Below are 16,273 nucleotides of genomic sequence, written 5' to 3' on the forward strand. Positions count from 1 at the left end.
TCGATCACACATGCAAGGATGGATGTGTTGTAGACGGGTTGTAGCAAATGAGATGTCTGATCCATGGACAGCCACTTACTGCTGCCCTGTTTTGGCAAATTGGATTTCGCTGTTGTTCTGCAACCACCTCGTCATTTTTCTATTACCATAAATTGTTCTCACATTGACTTTTAGATTGATACGGCCTCCATGAGAACACAAATAATCAATCCGTTCTCATGAAAAGTTTCAACCGGCACAAGCCTCCCAAGGTATAAGGCTGAGTTTTGCAGCATTGAAACTGTTTAGTTATCTTGAAAATAGTTTTATGTTGGATGTAAATGTATCAAACCAAACCTTAACGTATTCATTTAACGTCCTTTTCTAAATCTCATGACGTCCCCCAGCCGGAGCTCCATCTACCACAGCGTTGAGGGTCCCCTCACCTACGTTCTCAACGGAGAGCTGATCACTGAGCCGCGTCCTCTTCCGCTGCCTCCGATGTTGCCCCCGCTGCCCCCCCAGCCCCTACCCAGCCACATGTCCCAGGCTTCCTTTGTCTCAGCCCTGGCCATGGAAGAGGAGAGCTCAGTGGAGGCAGAAAAGACGGCTGAGCCGGGCCCCGTAACTCGACAGCCCCACGTCATGGCCTGCTACCAGAGCTACCTGGCTCACTACCAGGTAAATACTACCTTTCTAATAATGTGAAGACAGAAACGGAGGCGCCATTTGACCGGTTGTCTTCCACTGCATTGACTTGGCAGGTGTCAAATTGGTCCGTCAAGCAGCCCACCAATAAAAGGACGTCCAAGTCTTCTCTGCATCGGCCCCTCGACCTGGACACGCCCACCAGCGAGGAGAGCTCCGCCTCTTTTGACCAGCTCGCTGTCCCCAGCTTTAAGGTCTTTGTCTTGTATACACTTGCCAGTTCATTAGGTACACTAGTAAAACAAATACATTCTACTAGGGATGCACTGACCCACTGTTTTCACTTCCGATACCGATACCGACATCTGGGGTTTAGTATCAGCCGATACTGATCCAACACGATACAGAAAACAGCACTGAATTATGTAACAAACTATTATTGACTCTTTTTATAGTTAAAATGTAACACTTCTCACTGTAAATTACCAGTGTTATCAGTGTCGTATCAGTCATGTTTGTATGAGACATTAGACGTCACTTTACATCAAACTTTCCAGATACTTTGTTCCCAAACACCAGGTAAAATGAGAGAGAGTGAGTCGTGTAGCTCATACAGCAGGTGTTGAACTGTCTCCAGCCTCCATGAAAGACGCCTCAGGCCTCAGGGTCACAGCAGAATTCCTGCTTATAGAAACACAATACGCCTACACTCAACAGGGGCGCTCCTACGTAAGCAGCGCTTTGCCTCATCCATTGACCAACGTCAGGGTGGAGATCAATAAATAATAAGTTGTGCGTCGGTCCCAGGTCGTGACGCACACACACGAAACAGAGTTGAGAAAATAGATAAAATATTCTGCTGGACCCCAGATGGTGTCGAGGTTTATTTGCATACAGAACGTGAAGCTGAGATGGGATCGAGGGAAGCATTTGGAGACGCATGTTAATGCCAGGACTGACCACACCTAAAGATGGTCAGTCGTGATGCAGTGGTCCAGATCGGGTCTTAATGTAAGGTCTGAAGAGGCCCTAGGGAGCGCATGACATTATGGAGGTCATGACCGAGTCAGGCACAGAGAGAACGTGCCTATTATGATTGTATAAAAATACTATAAGGGCCACTAATGGCCTTCCACTGGGTCGGCTGGAGGCTACACAGTAAGCATGAGCTTGGTGTCTTCAGGAGGCTGAGACCTCCACCTGCAGCCACAGTGGACTGATCATCTGTCTGTCGGGTTGGTTGGTCCTTCCAGCCCAACCTCCAGACGATTAGTGAGAAAGAGAAACGGCTCTTATTTAAAAGTAATTAGATGACTTCATGATGTCACTGACACCGATCTATAATTTTCTTCAATATCGATGCCAGTATCGTATCGGTGCATCCCTATATTCTACTATAACAGCTCTGCACTAAATCTTATCTTCATGAAGGCTCTGGTATTCAGCACTGGTTTAAAGCAACAGAGATTTATTGCTGTGGGTTGTAGTGCTGTTGAACTGTATCGTGTTTTACTGGCACATATCTATTATTTTACAGCGCCACAAACCGCATCCACCGGAATGATCATATAGTTGAATTACCACCTTTCTGACCCTGTTTCCACATTAGAAAACGTCAAGAAGGTGGATTTAATACAGGATGATTATATTAGAATACATTCGTTTTCACTAGTGTACTTTATGTGTTCAATCCACATGTAACGTTGTCCACTGTCCTCTGCTGATATATTGTCTTTTATATTACAGGTGATAAAGCAAGGCCTCTCAGCCAGCTCTCTGTTAGACAGAGGAGTTCAGCTCATGGGTGAAAACAACAGGTATTTCTTTTTTTTTTCTTTTTACCAAAAAAGACATATCCATGTAGAAAAGTATACTTTTTGTCTTCTTTTTTTATTTGTAAATATTATACCGATATAGAATAATTATTAGTTTACTGTGGCAGAGGCTGATATAGTAGGAAGTCGTTTTGTGTTATATCACAATCCGATATGTATCTTTCATCCCTAATTATATGTTGCAGCACACAAGTAGCGCACTGCCTCGTCTGCCTTCACTGCTACATTTAAGTTGTTTCTTTGTTCTCTCCTAGTACACCGTACACCCCCCTGGATAAGAGGGCCATGGACAACACAGATGAGGACACGACGACGGATGACTGGACTCTGGAGCAGCCCCTGGCTCAGACCAGAACAACCGCCATCGTGGAGGTGAAGGGGGCCATCAATGTGGTGCTCACACCCCTCGTGGCTGAATCTCTGGACAGGTGGCGACAAAGCTTCTTACATATATATTTGATATGCTGCCTTATTATTTGCCTTATTATTTGACATATAACGCAAATATCGTTGATCATCTTGACCATTCAATGTTCTGCTGGGAAACTTTTGGGTCTGGCGTTAATGTGGATGTTCCTTAGATTTCCTTGATGGCAGCAGCCATCTCCAGCAGGATGCAGCCCGACGCAGACACACACACAAAAAAAACAATGTAGGAAAAACTCCAAAAACACGAGGAGCAGCACAAGGTCCTGACCAGGCCTCCAAATTCACTAGGACCTAAACTGATCAAGTATCTGTGTGATGATCCACAGAAGAACTTCCTTTAACCCATTGGACCTAAAGGCCCCCACTAACAACATTCTGTTGTCAGACACCACAGGACACCCTCAGAATGTTGAGACCCGTGTTCATTCTCTGATGAGTCACAATTGTTTTGGAAATATAAGGGAGACGGACACAATATTAGGAAGGTGGTCATAATGTTTTACCTGAACGCTTTATCTCCCTTAAAAAAAAATTAAAAACTTTTTAATTTCTCCTTGAACATGTAGCCCCCCCACAACATAACCTAATGATTGCCACAGTGTCTTTCTCACGCTGCACTTTCTTTGTCTTCAGGTATTTATAGCCTGAGGCTAAAATTTGACCTTAAGCCAATTTAATCCCCATGCACAGATCACCTTGGATCTAAAATTCTGCTGACAGTGCTTCAGAGTCTGGGCTCATTCTTGAATGTATAGCCGCCTGAATCCTTAGTTTGCCAAAGGCCCTCGGTTAACAGCGCTCTTTTATGAAGTGGTCTCTGGGATAGTGCAGTTTAGAATCAGATAAAGTATGTCAGGAAGGTATCTATAGCTAGGAGGGTGAAAAATAACCCAGTAACTTTCAGGTTATAAATGATTATGGGAATCTTGTAACTAAAAACAGATACATAAAGTAACATTTAGAATTCTATGACACTTCAAATTTTATTAAGTATTTGGCTTATTTCAGGTACATCGAGTCTATGGTCCACTTCGCCAGCATCCGACACCCAGCAGCCATTCTTGATGACCTGCATGGCAAAGTCCTCAATGAAGCCTATCAGATCAGCAAGTCCACAGTCACTGAGTCTGTAAGTACAGCAAGCCCTTGGTATGCAAATGTTTCTAATCAAGATTCTTTTTTGGATTTTATCTAAATTAGCTTCTAAATTGGAAAAAAGTGAATTGAGGCAGACTTGTTTGCCTGGTGCCTGATGTCCCGTTGTTTTGGGTCTGGATCCATACAGAGTCAAACAGGCAAGCAGGAGCACAAGCTGTCCAAGACAGAGGGCACGACCCCCGGCTCCCTCAACATCTCCCACGGCCAGACGGACCTGTCTGTCAAACCCGATAATGTGAAAATCAAGGGCCTCCAAGCCAACGTCTCCATTCCCAAGGTGAGACCCATGACCCAGAATAATGAGAGGCCAGCAGAAATGTGCTCTGAAACCAAGAAGCTCAAGTGTAAGTGCAGAATCGGAAGCACCGCTTTAGAACGTGTGACATTTAAACAGTTCAGCATACAGTACGACACGCTTTATTTGTGCGAAATAACAGTGGATTCACTTATTAAACCACTTGTTTTATATTTTAAGTTACATGAGCCTCGGTGAACACACACGTTACCATTAAAAAAAATGCAAATATTGGCCCAATATATCGATCTCTAGTATATATGGATAAACTGATGAGAGGTGGTATATTACGCAGTTTGTGGAATATTTTTTAAGATCTTCTCGTGGATGGCCACGCAGTTCAACTCAGTATTTTCCAGCTCTGCAGTTGAGTTCACTTCGGTTTGGTTGTTTCATTGTGTTGTCGTCCTTCCCACACAGGTGAACCTTTGCCTCCTGCAGGCCTCTGTAGAGGAGGGCTCACCGTCTTCCTCCAGCAAGTGTGTCACCCATGTGTCTCTGGTGGCGCTGTGCTTCGACAGGATCGCCACCCAGTTCAGGATGAACAGGTAATTCCTCCACTGCTCAGAGCTGTTTGTGTGGGCGCAGTGACTGAGTTCAAGGCAAATATACCTGCTTTACCTGTGGCGTTATTCTTTGAGCCTTTTTGAGATTAGTTTTAAATAAGATCGCAAAGTTGATGGGATGTAAGATCTAATGTGGACGTTTTCCTCCCGCTCCTTTCAGAGGTATCGTGGAAGAGACTCCCAACACCACGGAACACGGCCGACCGTCCGTCATGTTGGAGAAGTACGCCTCAGCCACCAAGATGCAGCCTCAGTCTTCAGGCTCGCTGCGTTCCAACGCCGGCATCGAGAAAGGCAAAGAGATCGCTGCGAGGCTCAATATCCACCGCATCCACAGCCAGCTCCGAGGCCTGGACTCCACAGGTTGGTCCAGGAGGACACCTTCAACCTCTTTGTTAATATGCTCTATGATTTATCCATGTGCCCTTTAGTTGACCTACACGACCAAGCCAAGGGTTTAAACCCTTTGGGTCTTAATACATTAATGTTTTTAAAGGTATTGAAAGGGCGCTTTACTGTGGAATTTTGAGGCAGTGTCTGTAGGTTTTCTAACAGTCATTTTGCTCCTCCTTTTAGACATTGGTACGTGTGCTATCACGGCAATTCCTTTTGAGAAGTCCAAAGTGCTCTTTGGTCTGGAGGAGATGGAGGAGTTTTCAATGGTGGATGAAACCGACGCTCAGGCCACAGCGGGCGATTTGGGCCGTTCGGCTGCATGTCTTGAGAAGTGGGGCTGGATCATGTTTGAATGTGGCATCGAGAACCTCACGGTTAAAGGTAAACTGATCCGCTCCTGCAGTTAGCACTGAGAATATTCAGCAGAATATTAAGCAGATTTATAAATCCTTTCCACGTTGTGTCTCAGGGGGCCGTCAGTCCGGAGCCATTCTGTACAACGCGTTCGGTGTGATGGGGCGTTCAGATGCTGCGGGGAAGACGGGAATGTCCAAGTGCAACGGTTCAACAGGCTCTCAGACAGGAAGCGGTTACAGCACAGACGTGTCTGATGACAACCTGCCTAACGATACTGTCAGTCCTGCCTCTGATGTCAATGAGCAGTCAGACTCAGACGACCAGGTGAGACCAGCGGAAAATGTTACCTGTGCTACTGGAAAGTGGCAAAAAAAAATACATTCCTTACTGACGTCACATCTACTTTACATTAGTCTCCACGATTTACCATTTCAAATGCATACGTGTGCAAGCGGCATTGAAAGTCTTCACAAAAACTAGTCAGTTTATGTCTTCTGCATTGGTTTGTCATAGTTTTAAATCTTTAAACTTATATTTTGCTAATAGACAAATTTTTAAAAGGTCAAAAATGAGAGGAAATTGTAAGAACAGTCAAACTAATCCTACTGAACATCAACAAACAAAAAAAAATAACCGGGTTCTGTTGAAGTGACGTTTTCAGTTCAGTGGTGAGCACAACCACAACACGGTCGTCCTGCATCAGCACACAGGCAGAAATGTCACGGCACACAGCTACGATAGGCACACTTCTCTCCCGGCAAAAAAAAAGAAGAAGAAATGTCCCGCAGTGCCGTCAGCTCAAAACTGGCAGAGACCAAAGGCCCCCTGTTACACCCACCTACAGTCTGGAGAACACAGAATCTGATGCACAGAAGAATATTTGGCTCAGTTTTCGTGGATTTGGTCGCAGTGAGCTGTTCCTTTGTGCTGTGAATAACAGGAGGATTCTTATCTATCACAAATTGGAGGTGACTGCTCGGTGCCTCGTTCATTCTGCCCGAACATGAAGCCATGAATAACTGCCGTGAACGACAAGGAGTCCTGAAACATGCGGATAATTTACTAAATGTGGTGTAAAAAAGCACATTTGACCGATATAAAACAAAGTTTTTCTTCTATAAACATAAACTCACTCGCCGTATTATTACACACATCGGTTCAGTGTGAAAACAAATGCATTATATAAAATATATATAACATAATCTATTCTATTTTAACGGCCCTGCACTAAATCCTCCGTCGTGACCGTTGTAATGTTCTGCTTAGGATGGAACAGCCGTTAGAAAGTTGGTCAATCAACTGTAAAATCATTTTGGAGGGCGAAGTTAGCGTTGCTGTTAAACTGCATCGAATTGCACACAAATCTGTTCTATAGCCTCGCCCACTGACTTAAGTGGGCTTCATGAAATAATGGAAACATTCGTCAGCTCAACACAGTAGATTTAGCAGCACTAAAAAAACAGCAGCCTCCAAAATGAAAACGCAGCTGAATCAACAGCTCGCTCTGTTATTTTCAACTAATTCTGAACACCATAACCTTCATGAAGCTTCAGCTTTAGCTGCAGCGATCTGATCAGAGTGAGAGATTTAAATCAGCAGACTGGTCAGGATCCACTTGGAAGTTAAAAATAAGTCGAGATGGTCACAGTGATGTGTTGCAGCTCCACTCACAGAGCGCAGTAGTAGATCTGTGGCAGCGCTGCTGAGTAAAACCTCCCGTCAAACACCGCTTCTCTTCTTCTGTTCAGGATGAAGGAGTGGAGTCGGACGACCTGAAGAAAGACCTCCCCCTCATGCCCCCGCCGCCTGACTCCAGCAGCATGAAGCTGACCATCAGAGAGATCTGGTTCAGTTTCGCTGCCCCCACCAACGTTCGCTCACCCTCGCAAGCCATCTCCAGGTGAGGCTGCTCAGTGCTTGTACTCGTAGCTGAGTTCAAAATAAAAAAAACAACAAAGAAAACGGCCACTTTATCATCACTACTCATCCGCTTTTCTTGCTGCTGGTGTGGCAGCGATAGAGTGTGATAACTGCAATATTTATGTGCTGGAGGAGGTTTTCCTGAAAATCCTCTCTCGTGTGTTTCTGGCTAACGGTTGTCAGCAGTTGTCAGCTTCGCTGGTGGTGCAGTCTCACAGGTCACCAAAGCGATGTGACTGGCAGGTACATTCAGAGTCCTATTATGACTCAGCCCCGTGCACCTGGTGTCTGCAGCGGATTATAAAAAAGATTCTCAATTAATCACCCTCAGGCGCTGTTAATGGCAAATGTAGCTGACACTGAAAAGCAGTCAAACTGACACAGAAGCTGTGGCCCAGATGTACACCTGACGTACACCTCACCAGAAACGGCAAGAGCTGTGATTGGTCGGCTTGGCCGGTAGCAGCGTGTTTCCATTTCGGTGTTTTCGTCTGCTTCTCCACCTCCACAGTTTTCAAATTGATTGTTTTGGATACATGGAGATGGAACACATTAACTGAGGAGTTACCGAGATACAAGCATTTGTGTGACTCGTGAAAGTGAAGCAGGAAGTAGAAACTAAAATGAGCACGACTGGCAAAAAAAGACACACACACACAGCGCACACCAGTGTTTGGGTGGAGTTTTTTTACAGAGATTGAGACTGACGAGCGCACAAGTAGGCCTGTCACGATAACAAACTTTACTAGATGATATATTGTCCCACACATTATTGCAGATAAACGATTTTATCGTCAACATTATTTTGAGGCTGGTTTTTCATGGAATGATAATATGGAATTTTAATGCTAGCAAACCCTTCCAAAAGCAACAAACTTTTATTTCTCAAGTGGATTTAATATTGAATTGTCAAGAACTTTTAAATATCCTAAATTGTAAAATAAAAAGTTGTGGAATTGCCATTTGTGACGTGTGCGTTCTCCCAGGCAGTCGGTACTATCTCTCAAAATGGCTTTCATCTGTATTAAAGGGCTGCGTTTCTTGTGTATTGTAGGGAACTCCACTCTCTGCGAGCGCACATTTATGTTTGTATTTACTTTGTGAAACGAACCTCTTGGTGAGTGTCGACTGTGTGGACAAAGGCTCCTCCTTTTTTTTCCCCGCCGGCTGAAAAATGGGCTGGATGGTTGTCGAATGAATAGTTTTTTTTTTTCATTGCTGGTCCATGTTAATGGGCTCACACACGCTAGGGCTTTGAAATCATCCCTTTTAGTCATACACATTTCTCCTCTCTAGTCCTCGCTTGCTGCACTCTGTATGTGTGCTAGCACCCCCCTTAATTCACATCAGCTGCATCAGTAGTATAAAAATATTCTAGGATATATTGGTGTTCTGACAGAAGATTCTCTGACACTCGTCGTCTTTACAGGCAGCTGAATCTGCTCAGCACAGCCACGCCTGCCATCGGGGCCTGGTTGGTTCCCATCGACCAGCTCAAATCTTCTCTCCGCAAGCTGGACATGGAGGGCACCCTGCGCGTGTGCGCCGTCATGGGCTGCATCATGACGGAAGCTCTTGAGGTCGGTAGCCCTTCTGTTAAAATTATTGAAAACAATATATATTTTAAGTCTAAAACGTTTCAAACTGAAACATCCAGTTGTATTTGATTTTTTTTTTTTCAATATACATTTTTTCGCCAACAGAAAAAGAGCATCCACATCCCGATCCGGAGCAAGTACAACCGCGTCACTAAACGAGCGCGCTACCTGCATGAGAACCCCTCCTGTATGCTGTGTAACATCCTGCACCGCTACCTGCAGCAAGCCGACTACTCCGTCATAGACGAGGCCACCATGGTTAGTGCGATGCCTCTGACTCACTGCACTTTCACTGCGTCACTTTTTCCAAAGCTCTCACCTTAATTAGCTAAAAAACTACTGAGTTGTATGGTCTCCAAGAAAAATGAAAAAAAAAAAAAAAAAGCACAGCCCCGGCAACTATTGTGAGCAACCTAAATCCTCTTGGCTGCCCTTCAGTTTTTTAATTAAGCCAGTGCCGGTGACTCAGTGGCATTAATCCACCTCTTTTCTTCCGCTCCTTTTCTTTTCAGAATGATGGCGTCCCTGCTCTGGTGACTCTGAAGAAGGGCTTGGTGGCTTTGGCCAGACAATGGATGAAATTCATTGTGGTGACTCAGGGTTTCAAGGCTATCGGTCTGATGAGGCCCAACCAGCTGACCAAGCCCAAGGAGCCCCAGCAGAGCCACGGCGACACCATCCTGGGCCTGGACAACGGAGCCGCGCTGCAGAGCGACACCAGCGCCGATGGAGCCGAATTTGAATTTGACGCAGGTGGGAACTATCACCTTTCAGTGGTGTTACTGTGAGCCACCCATCTGTTACCCCAGATGGACTGTGAGGCTCTTGACCTTAACTCCTTCAGGGTTTACATGGGAATAAACACGGTTATGACTTGTTGAAAGGAGACCGGTGACGGGAGTTTTCACGTTTACTTTTGCACAGCATGTGTTTTCTATGAGTTTTATTTTATGTAATTATTGTGAAGCCACAGTGAGTGAACACACCATGCTGCTGGAGGGAGCATGCAGCCGCCCGCCGCCCAAAGAGGGGAACTCGGGTCCCGTCAGCGGAGTGGAGATCATGAGGAAGCTGTCCAAGTCCCATGCACACAGCGAGTCTGCACTCAGAATAAAGGTCAGACATTCTACCTGTGTGTCCTAATCATGTCACCTCATGAATTCACTTCATACATACTACCACTGATTGTAAATAACAACTCAAAAAACATGGGGAACAGCACAAGGTGTTGACCTGGCCTCTAAATTCACTAGATCCCCATTTGTTTTGGAGGCACAAGGGAGACCTACACAATATTAGGGAGGTGGTCATAATGTTAAGCCTGATCGGTGTATAATAAAACATTTACATACTGTGTGTGAACCAGGCTGCAGAATTACACGTGAAATCATGAAGGATTTCTTGCACGGTATCTACAAATCCAAAGTTTGTTAGCAAAAGTTACTTGACTTGTACCAAAGGAGGACGGTAACCTGACGTGTTATTAAAACATCACAACGAATATATTTTTCCTGAACTGCCTAAACTATACTATAACTATATGTTATGGCAAATAATAGTTCACTATTGTTGAAATGATGAGTTGATAAAGATTAAAGCTCAGTGGCTCCAGGTTCTTCAGAGTTAATGTTCAGAGTTTTTTTTGTTGTTTTTTTTCTGTGAATTTAATACATCTTGACAAAACAGGGCCTTGAAGTGGTCATCTTGAGCTGCACTAGATTTCATTTGTCATTTAATGGACCGAGGTCGTAACATTAAAAACACTTTGCTAAATTGAATGAAGCTCTCTAAAGAAAGGAGTCTGTCCACCGCAGGCTCACTGTAGCGTGAAGGTGATTCCATAAGGGATTAGGTTTTACACTAAGTGGCCACATGACGTTTTCTTTTGTCTGCCAAATTAAAGTGGGAAGTTATTTTTTTTTTAACTATTTTTTTTTTACTATTTAGTTGAGCCGACTCAGCTCTTTTGTTCAGAAGGTGTCACTCTGACTCCGGGTTCAACCGTTTCCGCGGTGTCGCCAGACGCAATTCATCCCACCCGTCATTAAAACACAAAAGCCACGGGGGCAGCTTGTGAAAAATGCAGCGCGAACGTAACCTCCTCTCAGCAGCCTGTGCGCTTGTCACCCCCAGGGCTCCCACCCCTACCAGTCTCTGAGCTACACCAGCGGTGACACGGCAGCCGACTCGCCCGCCCACGTGAGCCGCGCGGGCCTCCCGGCCAAGGACAGCCCCAGGAAGGAGAGCCTCCTGAGCAATCTGACGGGCAGCTTCAGGAGCCTGCACAACCTGCTGGAGGGCACGCCTCAGAGGAACGAGCCGTCTGCCGCCGCCGCCGCCGCCAAGAGCAGCTCCCTGACCCGCACAGGTACTCGCATCCAGCTGCCGTCGCGCAGGAAGGGAATCTGGTCGTGACAGATCACGAGTGTGAACTTGATTTACTTGTCATTTTTGCTCCAACACTGACCTCTGCTGATGAGCGAAGTGAAGAATAAGCAAGCCACGACGTGGTGTTTTTCTCGACCGCGTACAGTGGTGATGAACGAATCAGTCTGGATTGTGCAATGAGCTGTTTGCTTTCTTTCACTATCACCCCTGCTGATGTTGCCGCGCCTCATGAAACCCCACGTCTTCCATATCATAGAGCGTAAATGATGAGTTTGAACATTTTCCTCTGGTAGGAACAGACATGCTAACCGAGCACCCGCTACTGTCTGAGCCATCGTCCGTCAGCTTTTACAACTGGATGTCCAACGCTGTGGGCAACAGGGCTGGGGCCGGAGTCCAGGAGTCCCCTGTAAACCGCTCCCAGCACAACAGCCTTCAGACAGGTGGGACACCGGAGGTTTTCGTTATAAATATATTCACTTTTTAACTGAGTTTTAGTTTTCCGGAATGCGCTCATCCTTTGACAGTTCATTTGTTAAAAGACTGTTGAAATACATACTCTAACTACCAGCTACTTCCCGCCTTTAAAGCAGCTCTAACAACTGGAGTTTTGTTTCCGTGTGATGTTCTTCGACTAGACTCGCCGGACTCTCCCGTCAGCCTCTACCAGTACCAACCGCTAGTGGTTCGCAGCCCAGAAGGAGGTCAGGGACTGATGCTCAGTGTTGTGCCGGTGGTGTTGGTGAACTAAGTAGCTATCCAGCAGCTAGCCTGTGACCCTCATTAGTTCAGTAGTCACATAGAACTGTGTGGCAGCATCCTGTGCCAAACAAACAAACCTGAGAGCAGCTGCGTTGTTGTTGTGTCTGTTATGTTTCCCGTTACTGTTGAAGAGAAACGGACATCACCCTGAAATACAGAAAAATCTAATAGTTAATACTTTATATTGTGGGTTAAAGCCTGTGTATAGAATGGTTTGTGTGATTGACATTACTACCAGGGGCTTTGAATTTGAGCCGCCTTTTAAAATAGAGCACACCAACAGCACCTCCCATGTCAGATTTCCTTTATTGTAATTATCATCCTCCACATGAAAACAAAACAGTTCCACACATGCTACAAGTGAAATGATAAACTGAATAAATGCCACTGACACCCAACACCAATCCAACTGCAGGGCTCCTCTTAGCATTATTAAAATTTACACCTCACTGGTTATTAGCGGCCGTCTGGTACAGTAGCGCGTGTCATTCGAACGCTGTAGTCAAGTGGTAGGTTGGTGGACTCTCTGACATCCCTTGTAATTGGCTTCAGTCCTTCAGCTCTGCTGTTGTGATGGAGAGCCAAAAAAATCCTGTTGTTTCCTCACCTGCACCTGACACACTTTGAGAACCCGAGCATGTCAGTACAATTTAACGACCTGAACTTGCACTCATCCCTCCGCTCCTCCTCACTCCCACTCATCCTCTGAGCTGGAAAACAGCTGCACTTTGCATTTGTTTCGTTCTCTCTCGGCAGCGCTTTGCTGCGCGGAAACGCCGGGGTATACTTTGCCTTCAGATTCGCGCAGAGCACCTGTGGGTACAATCCCACATGTGCAATGGCTGGATTTGTGCCCAAGATGATTAACTCGGTAATTATCTACTTACCCAGATGTGGGCCGGTGACAGCGCAGCAGATTAGCTGCAGCGCTTCTTCAACAACACATTAAATGAATGCGATGTGGCTGTTGAGCGTTCCTGGATTGGGCATAAAACGGCCGTAAAGTTGCCCTTAACACTCTCTGCTGCCTCCTCTGCAATTCATTAGAACATCTTTGTTACGAGGAGGCGGAGCATTTAAGTCCTTCGCCCTAAAGCGCTCGACTCGCTCGCGGGGCCTCTTCTCCCGAGCTCTGCCGGCGAACGCGTCCTTCGAAGAACTCTCGACAGCAGCCAACAGGAAGTGCCTCCTCACGTATCCTAAAACCCCGTCTTCTGCCCCCTCAGGCGGGACGTGCAACCTGCCCACCATCCCGTCCGCCTCGGACTTCAACACGGTCCTCTCGAGCGACCAGAACACGCTGGACGGGACCCACTCCCAGCACAGCACGAGCCAGGACGACATGGCCGACATCGAGGAGGGCAACCAGTGCCCGGCTGCCGTCCAGCTCGCCGACGCTCAGGTGCCTCCCGCGTTTTCTTTGTTGTTTCGTCTGTTATTGCGCCTTTGTGTTTAAAAGTCATTAGGCAGGCAATTTGCTTCCTATCTGAACCTTACTGATAAGTGGAATTGGTTTTTAAATGAGGTTTTTTATTGATGCTTTGTTAGCAGGGCAATACGCAAATGTGTTCATCGAGAGAGAAGAAGTGGTCCACTTTAGCGATATGAGTAATGTCACCTCTGGCAGAATGAAACACGAGAGAGTCCGTCTCTCAGTCGCAGAATAAGTAGGACAAAAGGATTCAGCGAGTGGATGCATTCGTTTCCCGCGTCTCAGATTAGGCTTCGTCCTACCTCGCCGTTTTTATCTTCATTTTTATTTTATACAGATGTCGAAAGCCTTCAAAAAAAACCAAAAACCTGCTCCGTTCCGTGCCTTGATCATCTATTTTCTCCCCCTTAGGTTGTTTTCAAGCCTTTGCTGAGCTACACGGGCATCCAGGCCCAAGACGCCACTCCACTTAGTTACAAGATGTATTTTGGAGAGCACTTGTCTTTTTCTGGCAACCTGGACTGTCTCAGGGCAGACATCGTCGACTCTGACACTTCCAAAGAGCGCAAGAACAAGCGATCCAGGAGGTAAACAATAAAAAATACATTAGGGTGGATGAATGATTGTCCCTAAATGCTAAATGTACTTGTAATGGAAGTAAAGAATGTCTGTTTGATACCTTCATGACCCTTTGTCTTCCCTCCATACGCAGACAAGGGATGGTGAACCTCCCTCCGCTGGAGTTCAAGCCGGCGCTGCTGATCGAGACGTTCAGCGTGAACGCGGTGGTGATGGAGAAGTCGACGAGCGCCCCGCAGGGCCCCAGCGCGGCGCCGCTCTCGTTCCACGACCTCAACCGGCGCCACTACAACACGTTCCACTGCGACTTCACCACGGCCTGCCAGGCCATCAGCCAGCGCGTCGACATGGCCCTGGTGCGCCTCATCCACCAGTTCAGCACCATGATCGACGACATCAAGGCCACGCAGACCGACATCAAGCTGAGCCGCTACACCGCCGGCTCCGCCTCCCCGACGCCCACCTTCAAGGCCCGGCCGTACCGCCACTTCAGGTCGTCCGACTTCAGCCGCAGCTCCCGCGGGAGCCTGAACGGGGCCGGCCGCAGCGGCACGCAAACGCTGAAGAGCAAGAGGGGGGTGGCCGGAGGAGGGGGAGGCGGAGGAGGAAGTGGGGGAGGAGGAGGAGGAGGAGGAGGAGGAGGAGGAGGAGCGGGGGTTGGTGGAGGTCTACCTTCCAACGGACCTCCGTCAGGCATGGACACACTGGGAAGACGGGAGCCCAGAGGACGCAGCTCCCTCGGACGCTCGGAGCGACGCACCTCTAAGGTACCGGATCATTCTTAAGTAGCGCTTTAGGAAATATTCAATATGGAGGCAAGAGCTGCAACAGGAAAATAAAAAGTTTCAGGCCCGACAACTTGGAACAGCCCGAACCAGAGGAGTTCAAATGATTCTCGGGCTCGAACCGTGTTAAAGGTCACTTACATGAGCGCCACAGCTTTCCAGGCTGTTTAGCAAGTACCGTCCAGTGCACTGACATTTCCACCACTCGCACTCTAGAGGGAGCCAGCACATTAGGAGCGTTTTCCCGGAACAGGCACAGGCATTATCTGCAACACAGTGCGATGTCTTGCTATTTTATTCACTTCACATTTTTCATGCAGAACAAATGGTGGAATCTGCCAACCTGTCTGGGAAGTTATTTTGCTTCAGTAGTGGGAACACCGCCTTCAAACTTTGAGAAGCACTTTGCGTGACAGGGGGGGTAGGTTCATGATAGAGTCTCAAGTCATTATCTAAACCACCTCCTCTATCTGCCGAAATAACCCAGTTACCTTCCTCCGCGCGAGTTAATTTCTCAGTTGTTTGCGTTCAGCTTAGAAATTTCATCAACTTTACCTGTCGTGACGGCGCGCTGCGTCCTGGCTGTTGTGTTCAAGTAAACAGTTAGACAAGAAAAGAAAGAAGAAGTCGTCACGGCTGTTTGTTTAGCCTCCAGCCCCCGTGTGACGCATATTGTGACATTTCTGTTTGTTTCATAACGTGGGGAACTTGCGTAACGTCTCCAGGTGTCGCGGAAGGGCTCCCGTGACGTGGCCGACCACATGGCGATCCCCATGGACGACTCGGACTCCATCACGGTGTCGGAGCAGAGCGAGCCGTCAGCGGAATGCTGGCAGAACATGTACAAGCTGCTCAACTTCTACTCCCTCATCTCTGATCCCACTGGCATCCTGGAGAAAAGCTCCCCGGAGAACTGCCTTTCAGGTGGATAATCAGCTTCCGCCACTCAGCCGCTTCCTAAATCCAACCACCTTGCTTAGCCACGCAGTTCCTTTATTTCTTACCTCTCATTCTACACATTATACCATCTGTACTTTGCCCTTACATGTCAGTTCTCATGTGATATTTCTTTTGCCTTCTTTCCCCGGTAACAGCTCTTTTATTAATATTAATCAAAGTTTAAGTACATATCTGAGGTTTCTGTGC

At 46.8% G+C, this 16,273-nt stretch overlaps 1 protein-coding gene across 12 annotated transcripts in view; it reads left to right on the forward strand.

Moving 5' to 3' along the window:
* The window catches only part of kiaa1109 (KIAA1109 ortholog), a 78,810-nt gene that overhangs the window by 27,917 nt on the left and 34,620 nt on the right, over positions 1 to 16,273 (forward strand). For 10 of the 12 annotated variants that reach the window (XM_047610172.1, XM_047610177.1, XM_047610179.1 and 7 more), the window contains exons 29-49: positions 387 to 660; positions 744 to 881; positions 2,374 to 2,444; positions 2,717 to 2,890; positions 3,900 to 4,020; positions 4,177 to 4,326; positions 4,765 to 4,892; positions 5,071 to 5,273; positions 5,487 to 5,687; positions 5,776 to 5,987; positions 7,412 to 7,563; positions 9,013 to 9,163; positions 9,287 to 9,439; positions 9,694 to 9,934; positions 10,149 to 10,297; positions 11,315 to 11,549; positions 11,863 to 12,012; positions 13,558 to 13,733; positions 14,175 to 14,350; positions 14,476 to 15,109; positions 15,853 to 16,051. In XM_047610172.1, coding sequence (XP_047466128.1) covers positions 387 to 660; positions 744 to 881; positions 2,374 to 2,444; positions 2,717 to 2,890; positions 3,900 to 4,020; positions 4,177 to 4,326; positions 4,765 to 4,892; positions 5,071 to 5,273; positions 5,487 to 5,687; positions 5,776 to 5,987; positions 7,412 to 7,563; positions 9,013 to 9,163; positions 9,287 to 9,439; positions 9,694 to 9,934; positions 10,149 to 10,297; positions 11,315 to 11,549; positions 11,863 to 12,012; positions 13,558 to 13,733; positions 14,175 to 14,350; positions 14,476 to 15,109; positions 15,853 to 16,051 — 4,088 coding nt within the window. The remainder of the gene's footprint in view (positions 1 to 386; positions 661 to 743; positions 882 to 2,373; positions 2,445 to 2,716; positions 2,891 to 3,899; positions 4,021 to 4,176; positions 4,327 to 4,764; positions 4,893 to 5,070; positions 5,274 to 5,486; positions 5,688 to 5,775; positions 5,988 to 7,411; positions 7,564 to 9,012; positions 9,164 to 9,286; positions 9,440 to 9,693; positions 9,935 to 10,148; positions 10,298 to 11,314; positions 11,550 to 11,862; positions 12,013 to 13,557; positions 13,734 to 14,174; positions 14,351 to 14,475; positions 15,110 to 15,852; positions 16,052 to 16,273) is intronic. The other 2 variants (XM_047610173.1, XM_047610178.1) reach the window with 2 other exon arrangements.

Source organism: Mugil cephalus, chromosome 17 (assembly GCF_022458985.1).
Source record: "Mugil cephalus isolate CIBA_MC_2020 chromosome 17, CIBA_Mcephalus_1.1, whole genome shotgun sequence".
NCBI classification, from domain to species: domain Eukaryota; kingdom Metazoa; phylum Chordata; class Actinopteri; order Mugiliformes; family Mugilidae; genus Mugil; species Mugil cephalus.